At 28.3% G+C, this 18,562-nt stretch overlaps 3 protein-coding genes across 4 annotated transcripts; 2 read left to right on the forward strand and 1 right to left on the reverse strand.

Moving 5' to 3' along the window:
- Positions 1–55: 55 nt before the first annotated feature.
- Positions 56–1,536, reverse strand: LOC109814759 (uncharacterized). Its single transcript, XM_020379268.3, has 3 exons — positions 1,306–1,536; positions 1,088–1,225; positions 56–777 (listed from the first exon to the last, which is right to left on the reverse strand). The coding sequence occupies exons 1-3, from the start codon at positions 1,365–1,367 to the stop codon at positions 231–233; spliced, it is 747 nt and encodes a 248-aa protein (XP_020234857.1). The 5' UTR covers positions 1,368–1,536; the 3' UTR covers positions 56–230.
- A 3,762-nt stretch (positions 1,537–5,298) lies between these two features.
- LOC109814768 (uncharacterized) lies at positions 5,299–6,520 on the forward strand. Its single transcript, XM_020379276.3, has one exon. The coding sequence runs from the start codon at positions 5,535–5,537 to the stop codon at positions 6,348–6,350; it is 816 nt and encodes a 271-aa protein (XP_020234865.1). The 5' UTR covers positions 5,299–5,534; the 3' UTR covers positions 6,351–6,520.
- Positions 6,521–9,186: 2,666 nt separating this feature from the next.
- On the forward strand, positions 9,187–13,454 carry LOC109814735 (DELLA protein RGL1). 2 transcript variants are annotated; one of them, XM_083077746.1, is made up of 3 exons: positions 9,190–9,675; positions 9,855–10,326; positions 10,710–13,453. In XM_083077746.1, exons 2-3 carry the CDS (start codon positions 9,935–9,937, stop codon positions 11,932–11,934), a joined length of 1,617 nt encoding a protein of 538 aa, XP_082933872.1. In that variant the 5' UTR covers positions 9,190–9,675; positions 9,855–9,934; the 3' UTR covers positions 11,935–13,453. The 2 variants fall into 2 exon arrangements, with proteins under 2 accessions (XP_020234822.1, XP_082933872.1); XM_020379233.3 differs by having other exon boundaries at positions 9,187–10,326; positions 10,710–13,454.
- Positions 13,455–18,562: the final 5,108 nt, after the last annotated feature.

Here is an 18,562-nt window from a genome sequence, read left to right on the forward strand (position 1 = left end):
TATATTCTACCTAGTAAACATGCATGCAATTAGTGCATAATATAAAGAAAATTGATTACGGAAATAATTATATACCATTGATTGTGAGCCATCATTCTTTAACTACAAGAGCTGATGATTTTGTCTACACACTAACCCTGGTCATTTAAAAAACTATATGAAATGTATACAAGCATGGATGAAAACAATACATACAATATAGTTAAGAAAGTACCGAAACAACAAGTGAATCAAGAAGGGGCAACGGGAATCCTTTCATCGGAAAAAATGCTCCTCGTAAAGTGCAAGAAAGAAGAAGACATGGGCAACTCCTCAAGCTCATCGAAGAAATCAAGTTCTTCGTTTTTGGAAGCAGACAAGTTCTTGAATTGTGCATAACAAAGGGGCTCTTCCTCCAAGAGGAGATCCATTCTGTCATGGCTTTTCTCCGTGTTCAGTTTGAAAGGGTCTTCTTGTTCTATGATGATGTCTTGAGAGCATCGTATTGGAGATTGCAAGTATTGAAAAGTTTCTTCATTTGTGATTTCATCATTTGTCTTGTTATTATTCTCTTGCTCTTCTATTTTTTCTTGGTCTTCCTCCTTTGGGGTAGGTGAGACATCTTGGATGGTCTTTGATTCAGATTCTTTTGGTTGTTGAGGTGAATTTGTGGTAGTGGGACATGGATGGTTATGTGTAGAGGTATATGTGATGATGAGCATTGAAGCATCTGTTCTGCATCTCTCTACTTGTTTTTTGGCTGAACAACCTTTGGATGTGCTGCACTTGTAATAGCCCCTGCATAATTGAAGCAAAACCAAACTTATAGATCTTGCTAAACTTTAGGCCATAAATGAAGTTAGCATTTTAATTAGAATTAAAATAGGGGTGATTCTAGTTAGAGAGATACATCCAATCGATGCAATCTGACTATAATGCAATCAATTAAGAGTTAAAAGGCACTAAATTGAACAACTTTTTTTTTTCTTTCTCAATTCTAATTTTTATGTGGGTTTAGAATCACAAGGACAAGCAAAGACTGTGAATATGGGACTATGGGGTCATATGGATCAAGAACAGACCATGTTGTAGTAGAAAGAATGTACACCTTGGATATGGAGACCCTTTAATTGGCTTTTGTCCATATTTCCTCCAAGACCAAAAATCTGAGGGTAGCCCTTCATTTTTCAGCTTGCCAACATTCTCTCCTATCCTCACTGCCACAACTGTTTTCTCAACCATTTTCCTGTCACATGCACAACATATAGAAAACTAGAAAAAAGAAATGGTCTATTTTCATTTTTTTTAAGAAAGCATTTAACCCACCTTTTCTTTGATGTTTGAGATTCTGAGTCAGGTTGGGGGGAGGCTTTAGTATTACTGTCCATAGCTATGTATTTCTCTTTTTTAATGTCTTGGAGCAAGCTAGCTTGATCTGAAAAATGGAGCTATGATTGATTAGAGAGAGAAAATATAGTATAGTAGAAAGAAGGAGAGGGAAGAGATAATGGCAAAGGCAGCAAGTTGCTCTCTCTCTTTCTTTTCACTCATTTAATATAAAGTTATGAACAAGTATGCACATATCACTAGCAGCAGCCCCAGCAACCCCACCTTGTAATATAGTATTAATATTAATAAACAGTCTTAAATAAGATATTTTAATTTCAGAATTAGCTGCACCAAGGTTGGCCATGCTGTCACTGCACAGAATTCATCACTGCCACGTGGAATAGATATCCTATGTAAAACCAAAAATGAAATCCCAATTTTGAGGAAATATGCTATTGGCAAGTTTGATTCTATCACTTACTAAAATCATTTTCGGTGACCATCCAAACAGTCACATTTAGTTTAAAAAATATTCTTTTTAATTTTCTTATGAATTTTTGTTTTAAAAAAATAATTACCTTTTCTTATAACTAAGGCGTTTGTACCAAATTATTTTTATTAACATAAGTTAATTTAAATATAAATTCAGAAAAATTAAATGCTAATAAAATAAAAAGATGCAACAGTCTTGCGTTGACTTGATCATTGGAATGAAAAATGCTATCTTAGTAATTTCAGTTATTATTAAAAAAATAATAAAGGAAGTCTTATTGTGTTAGTTGAACAGGATATGTGAATTATTATAAATTCTTAACATATGTTGGATTCTCACAGATTAAAAAAAAAATAGGTGCATGAAAATAAAGTAAATAAATGGTAATGAAATAGTCGTTTTTTGTTATAGTTATTTATTTCAAATGTTTTTTTATTTATTGTTGTTATATTTATGTTTTAAATTTTCATATATCAATAATATTATAATTTTTAATTATATAATATATATATATAAGGATTAGAACAATATAAATAAATGCCATTTCAGTATAGGGCTATCTCGTTTTCTAACTATGATTGGAAACTCCTACTCATTTTGTTTCTATCAGACAAATCTCCAAAGATCCAGTGATATGACAATGGAATTTCATCATTAGGTAGGCCTTTTTACTTTAGAGGGTGAAAAAGCAGAAAAGGGCCTTGGAAGATAGTGTCCAATTTAGATTGTCGGGCTTGAGAAATGATTAACCAATCCATAAGGTCTTGACCTCTTTTCCAAACACGATATAGACAAAGATAAGGAAATAATCCACACATTACACAACAACAAGGACTCTTCACCTTTGTTTTATACCAACTGCCCAACTTTTAAAATTAATCCATTGACAGTAAAAATTTCAAAACTTTGTCTACTCTCCATTGTCAAGAGATGTATGAGTTTATTTTACTTTACACTGTTTGGAAAAGTAAAAATAGGTATCAAATATCTATGTAACGTGACGTTATTGATTTTACTTTCTTTATTTGCACCTGTTTTCTAACCTAAACTAAAAAAAAAATCAAAATAGATAGCACGTTCTGGTCTTTATTTAGAAACTAAACCGTAACTTTAAGTAACTTTAAGTCCTCTTTGCTTCTATGGACTATTTATGCATATAGAAAGCGATGTATGGAACGTGTTTGTTTCGAGTGAAATATGAAGAAAGAAAAGTGGGGAAAAGTAAGAGAGCTGTACGGAGGGTTTTTCGATAAATCATGGAAAAAGATGAAGAAAGTCACGTTGGTAAGGATAGAAAGACGTGGTTACCCTTCTAAAAATGCAATTATCCATCACGTTGCATGCATAGATTCATCTTACGATACAGGTTAACGGGGCCATTTACTGGGCATAATCGATTATGACCAAGTACATAATCGATTATGCTTCAAATAAATTAAAACAACCCAGTAGTCTAACGATTAGGATTAGTCCAACCTGGGTTCGACTTCTGTCAAACGCATTTTCTTTTAGCATTTTTCTTAATTTTTTAAAATAATATATACACGTGTCTCTATTTAATATTTAAATAAAAATTATCTTATATTATATATATATATAATATTTAAATCATAGAAAAAATATTTTTTTCAATATTATAAATATAGTCAAAATATCAATTAAATTATTAAAATAATAATATTATTTATTTGTATTATAAAACTGCTAATAATAAAATTAAAAAAGAATCTTAAATTAATTTTATCATTAAATTTAAGGCAAATATTTAAATTAAATTATTTTTAAATTAAGATTTTATATTTATTTTTTTAGTTAAAATTTTTATATTTATCTTTTAATTATAATAATTATAAACTTTTTTAACCTAAGGGTAAAATAGTAATCTTACAAAATCATCCATTAAAAAATTCATTTTTATCTATCACATCAATCAATTCACTCACAAACTTTCTCTACACTTTCCACTCACTTTTTTTAATCCAAACAACTTCACTTTCCACTCACTTTCTCTTCAAATCCCTCCTTTTTTACTTCCCTTTTTCCATCTTCAAATCTAAACAAAGGCTAAGAGAAAAAAATCCAAACACAGTAAATGATCAATTGTGAATCGGGACTCCTGTGAATTATGATGATGACATGTTGAAAAATCAAAACTTATTTTCGATAATAAAACTCTCAAAATACTTTTAAATTTTTATCGATAAGATTCATTGAGCAATGTACATGTTTTAGAATTATTCTACTTTCTTGTTATAAAAAAAATTAATTAAACGTGACCAAAATACTATAATTTAGTAATAAAAGATAAAGCATAGGTATGATGAGTCACATTATTAAGTTGAGAAATAAAATTCGAATCCTAAAAAACACAATTATTAGTAGTTTTTCCCCTTCTTAATCAGAGTAACAGTGATACCTATAGTCCTATTGTATATGTAAAGGACACCCTATTTAAAGGTTAAAGAGAAAAGATATTTATAAAAAAATGGTAAATCATTCAAATAAATGTTTTATTAATTATCTTTTCTTAATAAGTACACATTTTCTCAATCCTTGTGATTATGATAATGGAGGATCACTGTCAGTTATATCCTCCTCCCACAAACTACAAAAGTACAAAATATGTATAATAACTATTGGATAAGCTCGAAGAGGTTTTAACTCAATTGACAACAATTCTTGAAGAAATTTTTGTTGGGTATTATTTGATTATATTGTTCTGAATATTTATGTTTCACTAACTATATAAGTTAATACAAGAACGACATACAGAATGACAATGATAATGCAATACTACGCCTCCTTTATTTACTGGTAAAATTTTAAACGTCAAATTAAATTGCTAACAATCTAATCATAAAAAATATTGTAATATTTTAAACACATAAAAGATGAACTGTGGATGTGGATTTTGGATCAATCTTATATATAATTGAAAGGTGGGAACCACGGAAGCGCCGAATAGGCCTCCTAGATTCCCAAATGGCTGATTCCTTTATCCCTCAAACTGGTTAAATTAAATATTCGTGAGGTCACGTTGGTTTCATATTTTAAAATCACTTTTATATATATATAAAATTAAAAGGGAGTGTAGCAGATTATTTTACGTATATTTTAAGAATACATGAACTCGACAATATTAATATTATAATCATATTTTTTTCTCAAACAAATGAAATGTACACAAACTTTCTTTAACATTATCAGGTGTTGTAAAAAATAATTTATAATCCTGACAATACTTATAAAACATATTTCTAATTTTAAATATATTTGTAGTGAATATTACTTGCAAAAGATTTGGAAATAAGTATAACACCTGAAGACAAAATATTATTTAGTGAATAAAAGTTGAGAGAATCGGTCTTGTGACAAAGAAAAGATTTCCAAATGGCTGATTCCTTTTATCCGTCAAATTTGGAGGCAATCTTAAATCCGAATTCGAAAGATAGCACAAGTCCACAACCAAAGCAACGCGCAAAAGAATGAAAACACGTATAAAAAGAAGAATAAAGTGTTTATATGTATATATAGTGAACAATGTTCATATTTATATATAAAAATATATTTGGCAAGATGATTGAAGACAATGTCATGTAAAATGTCAACTGAACAAGCAACGGACGTGGCAACCACCTTGAATTCGTAATCCAGCAACTAGGTGTGAAGTCACGTATGCCTGAATGTTAAATAAAGAGGGATATTGGTGTTTAATTTGTTTGAAACACTCGTCATGGTAGCTATGGGCACCATGAACATGCATGATGAGAAAGCCAAAGAGCTCTTGAAGTACTCAAGCCCAAAAGAGATCTTCCACCTCTTCACCCTCACCCTCCTCACCCTTCTCTTACCCCTCTCCTTTCTGCTCCTAGCAAAATTCTCCTATCTCCAAACCCTCACTTGGCACCACTTTCCCTTTCTTCTAACACTCGCACTTCACATCAACCAACTCATTCTTTATGTTCTTGTTTCCATCGTTAGCATGGCTACCCTCATCCACGCCTTCACGGGGAAAATAATCATTCTGAGTAGTGAAAGTGACTCATCATCCAACGCTCTTTTTCAACCTCGTCTCTTGTTAGCGTGGATTCTCCTTTGCGCGTTCCAAGTTTGCGTTGGGTTGGGCATCGAGGGAACCATTGAAGCGGGGCTATATGGATCGAGTTTTGGCGCGGAGATGGGCTTCATGAGCAGAGTGGTTTTCCTGTTGGGCCTGCACGAGACCGCGCAGGTTTGGGCCAGAATGGTGGTGAGGCCCGTGGTGGATGACACCGTGTTTGGGCTTGCGAGAAAAGAGAGATGGGTGGAGAGGGTGGCCGCGGCTGCGAGCTTAGGCGCCTTGTGGTGGTGGAGGTTGAGGGAGGACGTGGAGAGTTTGGTCGATGTGAGAGTAAGTGACTTTGTTGGCTGCTGCCTCTATTATCTTACTCTCACAATTGGGATGCTAAGGCTCGTAAAGGCTCTTCTGTGGATTGCCACTATTTGTTTGTGCAGAATAAGGGCGACAATTTCCACCGTGGAACATTCTCAGAATGATCATAACGTGTAAATTTAACCAGTGCTGTAATTGTATTTTTATTTTTATTTAGAGCTATTCAAATATTGCATTTATTACTTCTCAAAATTGTAATCAACTTGGACTCCATTTTGTATTGACACCAGTCACACCACATGTATTCCGCGTTATGATAATTTACTTGGACGGGTATAACTTAATTATCCAAGTTCTTCACTTCCAATACGAGTTCTTCTTGGATGACATTATATCATAAATATTGTGATTGTACATGTCTCAATAAGGGAAGGTAAGAAGGGAAACATTCGTAATGTGAAGCAACTTCTTTCTAATCATATTCTCTTTCCCCCAAAAATCAAGTAACTACATTCGTAATGATACTCCAGCTTTCACTTAAGAGTTAAGACCCATTTGTTTTAATAAGTTAAAATAAAAGTTATTTAGTGATATATAAATATAATGTGATAATTTTTATAATAAAAAAATTCTTAATAAGAAATATGCTTTTACAATTACAAACAGGGCCTTGTTCGTATATAAAAGAGGGTGAATGCGAACAATTCTTTGCATAACAAAAATAAAAAAGACGATAAACACACCTCCACTATCGTATAAACACACCCTCTTTTTTGAAAAAAAAAATATAAAATGTCTAAATTACCCTTTTAAAAAAATGAAATTTCTAAATTTACACCTCCCTTCCCTGCACCCCCTTTCCCCGCACTCCACACTCTACACTCCACACTCATCTTCTTACCAAAGCCTCTTTCTGCTCAATGTCATTAAGCAATATACTTTTACAGTCATTCTGAATAGAAAAAAAGGACTAGCCCCACCATAACCAGCATAAAAAAGGTATTTTTACGGTCATTAGCATTCCGGAAAGTACTTTTATAGTCATTAGCATTCCGGAAAGTACTTTTCAGAATAGTAAAATTATTGTTCATATAATTCCGGAAAGAACTTTCCGTAATAGTAACTTTAATATTATGGAAAGTACTTTCCAGAATTATGTAACACAACATTTCCGGAAAATACTTTCCGGAATAAGAATTTAATATTATGGAAAGTATTTTCCGGAACATTTTTATATAATTCCAGAAAGAACTTTCCGTAACAGTAAGAAGAAGAAGAAGAGGAGTGCCAGAAAGAGAAAGAAGAGGGGTGTGCGAGGTGCGGGAAAAAAAAAGAAGAGGAGTGCTAGAAAGAGAAAGAAGAGGGGTGCGCAATGTCAGCAGGTAGTCTTGTAAGAGAAAGACTCTTACTTGTTCTATGGAAAGACACACTAGTACAAAAATGACTTTTAAAATCGGAGTTTTAAAATCAGTCATAAGGTAGCCATTTTAAAAGTGACGCGGTGGCCTGTACTGCAATAGAACGGCCCCAGAACGGCCCGTACTGCAAGCAGAACGGCCTGTACTGCTTGCAGAACGGGGCGTTCTTCAATCAGAACGGGGCGTTCTGCAATCAGAATGGGGCGTTCTGCAATCAGAACGGGGCGTTCTGTAATCAGAACGGGTCGTTCTTCTTGCAGCACGACCCGTTCTGGTGTCGTTCTGGTGCCGTTCTAGTACGGGGAAGGGAGGTGTAAATTTAGGAATTTCATTTTTTTTAAAGGGTAATTTAGACATTTTATATATTTTTTTAAAAAAAGGGAGTGTGTTTATACGAGAGTGGAGGTGTGTTTATCATCTGAAAAAAAAAAAAAAAAAACCTTTCGTTTAAGATGTATGCATGAAATTAGCTGGTCCGCGGCCCAATGTTTGCATAACCATTGGTTGCATAACCATTGGCCCAAGCAGAAGTCCACCACAATTTGGTTCTGTTGGCTGAAATCCATGGGCATTCTCTGTTAAAAGCTTTCCCCATGGACCGACTCATTTCCATACCCTATGCCCCACTCCGAGACAAACAATTCAAATTAATTATTTATCTATAAACAAAAAGGTGCTTATTTTATATTACACTAATTGTAATTAGTTTATGATAATTTCTTTTTGACTTATTCACGTACATATACTTGTTTTATGGCATGTCAAGGTGGGTTGAAAACCTCAACTTGTACTACAAAAAGATAAGTTACTCATTCAGATTTAATTCATTTTGTCACTTTTAATTAATAGATTGACTCATTAAAAAATTGACGGTTTAATTCATCAAAATCCGCTTAGAAAATATGAAAAGAAAGATTATTAAAAATATTAATTCATTCCCTTTTAACTTTTGATTGTGACAATAACATGGCTTCAATTGTGGTCTCATTAGTCACATTTATCTGTAATTTCTTATAATATCAAGAAATATGATGGAATTGCAATTGTTACCACAACTTTAAATCTTAAAAAATAATATTAATTTTTAGATATTTTTTTAATAGAATCTTACATGATTATCACATATTTTTAATTAAAATCAATTATTTTCTTAAAAAAAACAAAGCAAACATTTTTTTTTCACTTAGCAAATTACATAATTAATTATTAATTTTTATGGCATATTACTTTTTAAAATGAATACTTTCATTATATTTTATCTCATATATTATTATTTCTCATAACATATTTATTTTACCGTGTGATCAATTAAAACAAAATTATTCTAACTTAACTCAACTAATTATTTTAAATTTGAATTTTGAGTAGACAATTGTTGTTGTGTACTACACTCTTTTTAATATTCTCTTTCTAACGGTTTTCATTTGCAATTTTTTTTTAAATATCACGTATTTTGTAAATCATATATCTCATTTAATAAGTCTATTTTAATTTAATGGTAAAAATTACTAAAATTTTTAATTTTAAAAAAATAACAGCAAATGTTAGTAATTTTTAAAAATTTAACAGAAAATATTAGTAATAAAGTGTTAAAGAGTGTGTGAGTAATATTTTTCTCATGTTAAATATAATAAATTTGTCGTTTATAATAGTATCTCATGAGCATTTTTTTTAATAAATATTCTTCATAGTTATTTTGGCACATACACTTGTATTAAAAAAATGCAGATAAAGTCACTTTGGTGTTGTAGTGTAGTGTTGTTGGACTCCCTTGTTTTCTTGGGAAGCGTCAATCTCCTAGTTTTATTAAATCTCTCCTTCATTTTCTTGGTCCGTCTAATCAACCATCTGGCTGAACTTCCTATGAAAACCTTTACTCAGCTGTTACTTTCTGGCATCTTCCACCTTAAACAATGACAAACACCATTCATAATTAAATACCAATCTATAATTACGTTTTGTTTGATCAAATTATCGGGTCTTTTATAATTGCTGGCTGACGACGACTGCGATATGATAACATCGAGGACATCACCCTCAGAGTTACATGTTCCAATTACTTTCATAAATTTTGTGATGGCATGGTAAGTTTCTTCAATCATTTATACGATACAAGATTCATTTTCCACTTTGAACCATGATAATAGATACCCTCTCCTCGATGTTTATCTAGACAACCACACTGTCTCGGGTGTAAATTGCTGAACACTTTCTTGATTTCTGTTGTAATCCGACATGGAATTTGACCAATTTTCTTCCCCAGCTTTGAACTTCAAAGGAATCCAGGTGGGTTACGAGTCTATACAAGAGGATGCGTTCCAAGGGAACGAGAGCTTCTCTGGAATGGAATTGCTGGGAGAGATTGAGTCTCTCCCTCATGAGAATGGAAAAGGAGACAAATTATTCAAAGATCAAAATCTTAAACAGATACAAGAATCCCAAGTTGATAACTCGGTGTTAGAAGAGATCAACTTTGACTCTGGTATGAAAATGCAAGAAACACAACTATTTCATGAAATTACAGGGATAAAAAAACACGGTGTGGCAATATCAGAATCAGTTGAATACAATAAGCAGCTGCCACCAACATTGGCATCCCTAGAGCTTCTGAGAAATTACGGAAGCAGGTTCAAGGGGCTAGGCGAGCAAAATACAAGCACCTTAAGCAATATTGAAACTTCTTTGGATCATCAGATGATGTCAACTGAAGAAATAATAAGAGTGGCTGGAGCAAGGTATTGTTTCATATATTAATTGACTCGATTAGGAAGTTAGATTTAGTTAGAAATAAATAGTTGGAGAGTTGTTATTCTCCACGTACGTGTATATTACGCATATAGCCTAATTGTTCTCATTTTCAATCAATAACACATTTTTCATTGGACAAAACTAACATGCAATTATTTTTTAGATGTTTTTGTATTGTTTTTCTTTTATAATAGGTGTTTTGCCTTGGTAATATATATAACAAAAATTTGCTTTAAAGATCAACAACGTAAATTATGGAGGTGAAATTCGAATATCTGATTAGAAAAAAAATTTGTATGTGTCTTTTGTCCTTTATGATATTTATCAACATCTCTCTTATGATCTTGGGCTTTGCCATGCTTCTCAACAGGTATGTCCAATATTCTGCACATTGGAATGATAGTTTTTGCATCCCTATGCACCCATACGGATTGGACCTTGGTGGTTTGTCCGAGGAAGAAAATAGAGATGTAGAACTTGCTCAGTTTCTCCTTGGTGCAGCTGAGAGGGTAGGTTGCCAACAATTTGAACGTGCAAACAGGTTACTTCTCCATTGCCAATGGAATGCATCTGCCAGTGCAACCCCTGTTCAAAGAGTTATCTTTCATTTCGCTCGAGCACTTCGAGAGAGAATTGACAAAGAAATAGGAAGGATCACGGTAAATGGATCAGAGAAAAATGAAGAAAGGGAGTTACTTCAGAAGATGGACACCAATGTTGCCCTCACATGCCATCAAAAAATTCCTTTCAATCAAGTAATGCAACTTACCGGGATACAAGCTATAGTGGAACATGTTGCACGTGAGACCAAAATCCATCTTTTAGACCTTGAAATAAAACGTGGGGTGCATTGCATAGCTTTGATGCAAGCGCTGACGGAGCGCCAGGATTGCACAGTGAAACTTTTGAAGATAACTGCCATTGGACTTAATGAATGCAAAACCAAGATAGAAGAGACTTGCAAAAGATTAGCTAGTTTTGCTGAATCCTTGAACTTACCCTTTTCATATAAGACAGTTTTTGTGAATGACATGGAAGAAATAAGGGACGATCATTTTGAAATTGAAGAGGATGAAGCTGTGGCTGTGTACTCTCCATATTTTCTAAGGTGCATGGTAGCAAGGCCATATTGCATGGAAAACCTGATGAGGGTTATAAGAAATATCAAACCAGTTATAATGATAGTCCTTGAAGTAGAAGCAAACCATAATTCACCCTCCTTTGTGACTCGCTTCATTGAGGCATTGTTCTTCTACTCAGCTTTTTTTGATTGCCTTGAAACCTGCATAAAACATGAGATTGAGAGCAGAATGACAATCGAAGAAGTGTTATCTGAAGGGATACGAAACATTGTTGCAATGGAAGGAAGGGAAAGGACAGTGAGAAATGTGAAGATAAATGTTTGGAGAAGGTTCTTTGCAAGGTACCGAATGGTGGAAACCGGGTTTAGTGAGTCATCTATGTACCAAGCTGAATTGGTGGCCAAAGAGTTTGCTTTTGGGAAATTCTGCACTATAGACAAGAATGGTAAGTGTCTTATAGTTGGATGGAAGGGGACCCCAATGCATTCAATCTCAGCTTGGAGGTTTCTTTGACAAAGTTATTAGAGATAGTTACTGAATAGAGACATATTTGAATCATTTGTAAAGTAGAATGCTAATTTGTAGTTGTTTACTGTTGTACGATTCTCTGGATTTTATAACAAGCTTGTCCCGATTTGTTGATCTCAGTTCCGATTTAACTATTCTTTACTTTATATTTTTTTTTTCATGAAAATAATTTGCATAGTGTTTAAAAATTGATACACAAAAATTAATGTGTACTCATAGATAGTAATTGTCACTCATTAAATATTATTTTAATACTGATTTTGGTAGCGAAATTTTAAGGGGTCTCTTTAACAAAATTAACTTGTTTGGTCTATAGTTTGTAAATCATGATTTAGCGTAATTAATAAAGATAAAATAATAATAAAAAAACTTCTATTCAGATATTGGTTTGAGAACCCAAAAACATTACTCAATTTTGTGAAACCTAGCTATAATTTTGTCAAACAAGTTACTCGGGAGTCAAACTCAATTTGTAGTTTTCTACTCTCCAAACCGAGGTTTGATATTGATGAGTACCAAATGAACAAATTTTATTCTTACTTTTTTTAATAAAATAAATAATTTTTTTGTAAAATAGTGAGTAGGTCAAATATACTGTGATCGTTAAACTTATTTCTCGTGAAATTAGATTGGACAATAAAAAGAAAGGAAGAGTGTTTGAGTAGAAACAAAAATTAGATAAAGCAAAAATGATAACAAAAAAAGAGAATAATACAATTTATGAAATTCAACAATTAAATGACTAACTAAATCTAAGGTTCTTAGGACTGTAATATATCAAAGATATTAGTTTCTCATAAGAAAAATTAGTTCTAGTTGTTAACGAGATATAATATAACAATCAATATCTCCTTACCTTTTCTATAATCAAGAAAAATTCATTGATTGTTTTTTCACTTCATTAATGTATGCATTCTCGGAATCTCATATAACAAGTTTGTCCCAATTCGTTTAATCTTTTTTTTACTTGCACTACTAGAAAAGTGTCATTTTCTTGTAAATTTTTCTACAAAAAAATATTCGCAGAAATTTTTTGTGAATTTTCTTGTAAAAAAATATTTGCAAAATTTTTTTACGAATTTTCTTGAAAAAAAATATTTGCAGAATATTTTTGCGAATTTATTTACAAAAAATAATTTATAAATATTTCTTACAAACTTTGCTACAATTTTAATAATCATAGAAATTTTTTTCCATGGTAAAAATTTGCAGAAAATATTATAATAATTTTATTTTGTTTCTTGCAGATTTTCTTGCAAAAATAAATTCACAAGTAATGTTTACTAAATGGTAGAAAAATTTTGCAGGTAACTTTTCCTGCGAATTTTCCTGCAAATTTTAATCCATAAGAAAAATAATAAAAAAATATTTAAATTTATAAATTTAATATTTTAAAAAAACTTCAAGTCCCACATCGATTGAAAATAAAGCAATTAAAGAGTATATAAGTTGGGGCAACACTTACCTTACAAGTTGATTTGTATGGTTGAGTGTTAGGTTTATAATTTACGATCTTAGAATTTAAAAGATTATGTATCACATGTTGGAGGCATAGAAACAAATGGTTCGGATGAATTCGTTGTGAGCATTTGAAAGTTAAAAAATTATTGATAGAATTTATAGTAATTTTTTTTGTAAAAAATATTTCTGCAAAATTTCTTGCGAAAAAATTCGCAGGAAACTTTCCTGCGAAATTCTTTTTGCAGGAAACTTTTCTGCAAATTTTTTTCTGCATGAAACTTTCCTGCGAATTTTTTTTGCAAGAAATTTCGCAGGAAAATTTCTTGCGAATTTTAAAATTCGCAAAAACATATTATCTACGAAGGTATTACCTACAGATAAAATTTCGCAAAAAAATTGCAAGAACAACATTTCCTGCGAATTTTTATGAAAAATTCGCAAGAAAAATCGCATGTAATAAAAGAAATTTTAGTAGTGTTGCGATTAATATTTCATTAACACATGATAAGAAAACTTGATTGATATTATTATAATGTATAACTTTTTTACTTCAAATAATTATTTTATTATTCAAATTTCTTGATTTATAAGGTGATATTTATTTTTTACATATATAATGTGTTATAACGTGACTTAAATTTTTTCTTGTTATTTTTTATTGGTCTGATCATAATTATTTTCTAAATTCAGTAAATTTGTTCAAATATATAAAATTTATGTATAGTGTTTTTTTTATCCATCAAAATTACGAAAACAACAACAAAATTTGAACTTAAAATTGTTTTTATACTAATCCTATCTCTTACCACTAGACTCACATAATGGTTCTCATCACCGGCCTCACATAATGGTTCTCATGTGTAAGCCTTTAAACAAATTTGAAATTTATAAAGTGACGAATATAAAAGTAACGAATCACATATTAAATAATTATTCAAAATTTTAAATTTATAAAGCTTTATTACCAACATTTAAAATTTTGCATAAAAATATATAAAAAGAAATAATAATATTTTATGTATTTATACCATCCACTTAAAGTATTATAGCTTCTCCATTTTTCATTGACAGTTAAAACTTAAAATAATGAACTTAACTAGAAGCCTTTGAAAAAAAAAAAATTAACATGTTAATTATTATGTCACAATCTATCGTCAACATAAACTACAACACTGTTATTTTATTGTTAATTAATGAGTGGAGATTTAATTATAAGATTTTTAAATTATAAAAAAAATTAAAGTGTTTTTAACTATTGAGCCTAATTAAAAATTAAAAAGTTATATAAATTTTTAGATTAATTTAACTTAAAATATTATTTTTTTTACATAAAATAGTAGATACGGAGATAACGCTCTCTTAATTATTAGATAGAGATTAAGATTTTTAGATCAAGTGTCATTCACTACAACACAAATAGTATTTAACAACATTTGAAAAATGTTACTTAATTATGTATAAATGTTGCTAATTTGTTTTAGTAACATATTATCAAATGTTGTATATAGTCCATGTTGTTAAAGACTTTTAATAACATTTTTGCATAATTAAGTAACATTTTTTAAATATTACCAAAGTAGTATTTTTGTAACATTTTAATAATTTTTTGTAACATTTTAATGATGTTGCCAATATTTGTTAATCTTATAAAATAATAATTAATTTTAGTTTAAATATTACTATCAATTATTATATTTTTATGTCTCCTAAAAATCTAAAAGTTCTTTAAGTTTTTAGGAAAAGACATTTTTAGTTAGTCAGCACTAATTATATATAGAATATCAAATTTTATTTATCTTAAATATAACTATATGAGTATATATACTCTTTATAAGTCATTAATCTATTCGATGTGGGACTTTAATTATGAGTTACAATTAGATATAAGAGAAATATACTTTGTTTACTCGATGTGGGACTTTGATTTTAGAAGCAATTATAGTAACATTTTTCAAAAAAATGTTGTAAAATAACTTATGTAAAAAAATTTTACTCGATATGGAACTTTGATTTTGAAAACAATTAGAAAAAATAATATTGAAATAAAAAATGTTACTCTATCTATAATGATATTTTTCAAAAAAATGTTACAAAATAATATTTATTTAATATATAATAACATTTTAATAAAATGTAAACAAAAAAATGTTGCTAAAAGATTAAAATCTAGTAGTCATTGTTTACTTGAATAATCCAAACTCATTCATATTTAATTTGACATATGACTTGACAACTACCAATCAAAGTAGAATTTAAACCTATAATATATTTATTTCATAATTTAATACCATAAAATTTTATTGACTATAAATTATTTATCATAGTAAATAAATGTATGACCTTTAATGTAATCAATACATCAAATATTTTAAAGCCATAAAATTTTACTGACTATAAATATAATTATTTATTATAGCAAATAAATGCATGGCTTTTATTAATGTAATCAATACATCAAATATTAAATTTGTTTATTATAAAATAGTTATTAAAGTTAATAAATGTTTGACTTTTGATATATACAGTGTGTTAATGTATGTCTTAAATATATTTTTAGTGTATTAGTGTGTATATGCGTCTTAAATATATTTTTAATTTAGTCTCTAAAATTTAAAATTAATTTTTTTAGTTATTATAATTTAAAAGAATATTATTTTAGTTTTATACTCAAATTTTGTTAGATAATCCGTTAAATATTATTACATAAAATTTACCTACTAATATCTTTTTATGTAAAAATATCACATTAAATTTAATTATATCGCATAACTATTTTAATTTGTCACTTTTATATATATTATTAGTGACCTGAGGAATTAAAATAAATTTTTTAAAATTATAAAGACTAAAAATAATAATTTTAAATTTGAGGGATCAAAAATAAATTTATCTTAAATTAGAGGATTAAACAAAATTAAGCCTAATGCATTTAAATTATTATTAAATATAAATTAATTATTACATAATAATTTGATACTCCCTCCCTCTCCCCTTCTCTCCCTCTTTATATATATATAATATTAAAATGTATTTTATAAATTAGGCTTCTAAAAATAACAACTTTTTAATGTAAAAAATAAATAGAAATTAAAATAAAATTTAAATAGAAACAATTTTTTTATTAATAAATTATAAAGAATAATTTAATTATTGCATATTTTAAAATTATTTTTAATATATATATATATATATATATATATATATTTAAAATATGCTTTAAAGAAGTCAAAATGAAAGACATATTAATGCTCTCACGTTGTCTTTTTTTTTTTTTTATAAGTTAACAACTAAATTTGACCCAATTATTTTTATATAAGCTGATAATATAGTAACTCGAAATTCATTTATTTTTAACTATTAAATGAAAATTTATAGATTATAGATATTATTAAATTTATAGTTTATTTTATATATTAGCTAAATTAGGTTTCATTAAAGAACATAAATTATTTTATAAATTAAAATAAAAAATTATAATTTCCTTTTAATAAAACAACAATGATGATAATGTAAAATAGAATCACAATATATAAAGAGTATTATTTTTTAGGTGTCTACTTTAGAAATAAATTATATCTTTATTCTATATTTTAACTTTTAATCTATTAATATATATTTTAAAGATGGAATAGAAAAAGATACGTATAAAAAAATAATTTATTCATCCATTTTATTTAACTTCAAAAAAGAAAAAAATCTGCTCATTCATTAAAGAATAACTTCTTACTCTTGTTTTTTGTGCTTTTTTTTTTTTTTTTAAATTATTACAATGTTCCTTTCAATAAAATAACATAATTATGTCTTCAGCATATAAACCTTCTCTAATAATTATATCTATCATGTTATTTTTATTAACAATGTAAAAATAGTGCATGAACTATATTTTTTCAATAAAAAAATTGCAGGTATATATATATATATATTCTTTTGAAAGTAATTCAAAAAATGGAAAATGCTAAAAATAGAATAAATTTAATTTTTTCTTTTAATAATTATTCAATATTGGAGCTCTTCTCATAAAATATTTAACGAGGAAGATAATACATACTTTTTATATTTTAATATATTAAATTTTTAAACTTTTATTAAATATATTCCTATTAATATATCAGGAAAAACGTTACTAATGAACATGTTTGAAAATTGAGTTTTTTTCTTCAATAGTTTATAGACTTAAATACGATAGATCGATATGATATTTTCAAGATGATTTAACAATATTAAAATAATACTTAACAAAAATAACTCACGTTTCATGAATATAAATTAATTATTGATTATAAATTTTAAATCCTAAAACTATTAGGAAAAGATAAACAAGAAATACACTATTAATTTATTTTTTAATGAATTTTAATTAAGCTTAAATATATTTTTAGTTTATGTAAAATAAACATGTTTTGATTTTGGTTTATACATAATTTTTTTTTTGTTTTTTATCTCTCTAAAATTCAAATTTTTAGTTTTAATCCTATTGTTATGTGACCATTTTTAATTATTTATGTGTTCATTAGAATGATATATATGTAGCTATCCCAAGTAATATCTATAATTGTATGTGATACTTTATTTGTATATGACACTTCTATATTTTTCAATAAATTCTTAAAATAATTGTTATATACTTTGAAATAGTCATTAGAGATTAAAAACAATAGTGACTTCAAATTTTAGAAAGATAAAATAAAAGGAATATTTTATAGGGACTAAAACTAAAATTTGTTCATTTTACAAAAATCAACAATAATGTTTACAAAGTTTAGGAGGATGAAAAACAATTTTTTTTACAAGAACTAAAATAAAAGATTGCTCATTTTATAGAGACTAAAAATATAGTTAAAAAAATTTAACTAATAATAATGAAAAAATATTCACTTATTCTAAATATAAGTTTTGATAAATTTATTTCACTCAATTAATAATTCACTCTCTAAATTGAATTTCAACAATCATGTTAAATTAAATTTTTTTAATATATAAGTTCTACAAATTTTTATAAAATTTGAAAATTATTAATATTTTATTTCATTAATTTAAATTAATAAATAATTATAAAAATATTATATACATTGATTTGAATATTTATATAATGAAATATCATATAATTTTTAAATTTTATAAAAATTTATAAATTTAATCTATTTATTAAAAA

Source organism: Cajanus cajan, chromosome 6 (assembly GCF_000230855.2).
Source record: "Cajanus cajan strain Asha chromosome 6, NIPB_CcT2T_4, whole genome shotgun sequence".
NCBI lineage: Eukaryota > Viridiplantae > Streptophyta > Magnoliopsida > Fabales > Fabaceae > Cajanus > Cajanus cajan.

What these genes read in the sequence shown, in the direction of transcription:
- LOC109814735 (XM_020379233.3), top strand. Translation starts at nt 9,827, where the DNA reads ATGGAATTTGACCAATTTTCTTCCCCAGCTTTGAACTTCAAAGGAATC. An exon ending in ATAAGAGTGGCTGGAGCAAG is followed by an intron (nt 10,327 to 10,709) that starts GTATTGTTTCAT and finishes GCTTCTCAACAG; the next exon opens with GTATGTCCAATATTCTGCAC.
- LOC109814768 (XM_020379276.3), top strand. Translation starts at nt 5,535, where the DNA reads ATGGTAGCTATGGGCACCATGAACATGCATGATGAGAAAGCCAAAGAG.
- LOC109814759 (XM_020379268.3), bottom strand. Translation starts at nt 1,367, where the DNA reads ATGGACAGTAATACTAAAGCCTCCCCCCAACCTGACTCAGAATCTCAA. An exon ending in TCTCAAACATCAAAGAAAAG is followed by an intron (nt 1,226 to 1,305) that starts GTGGGTTAAATG and finishes TGCATGTGACAG; the next exon opens with GAAAATGGTTGAGAAAACAG. An exon ending in AAAGGGTCTCCATATCCAAG is followed by an intron (nt 778 to 1,087) that starts GTGTACATTCTT and finishes TCAATTATGCAG; the next exon opens with GGGCTATTACAAGTGCAGCA.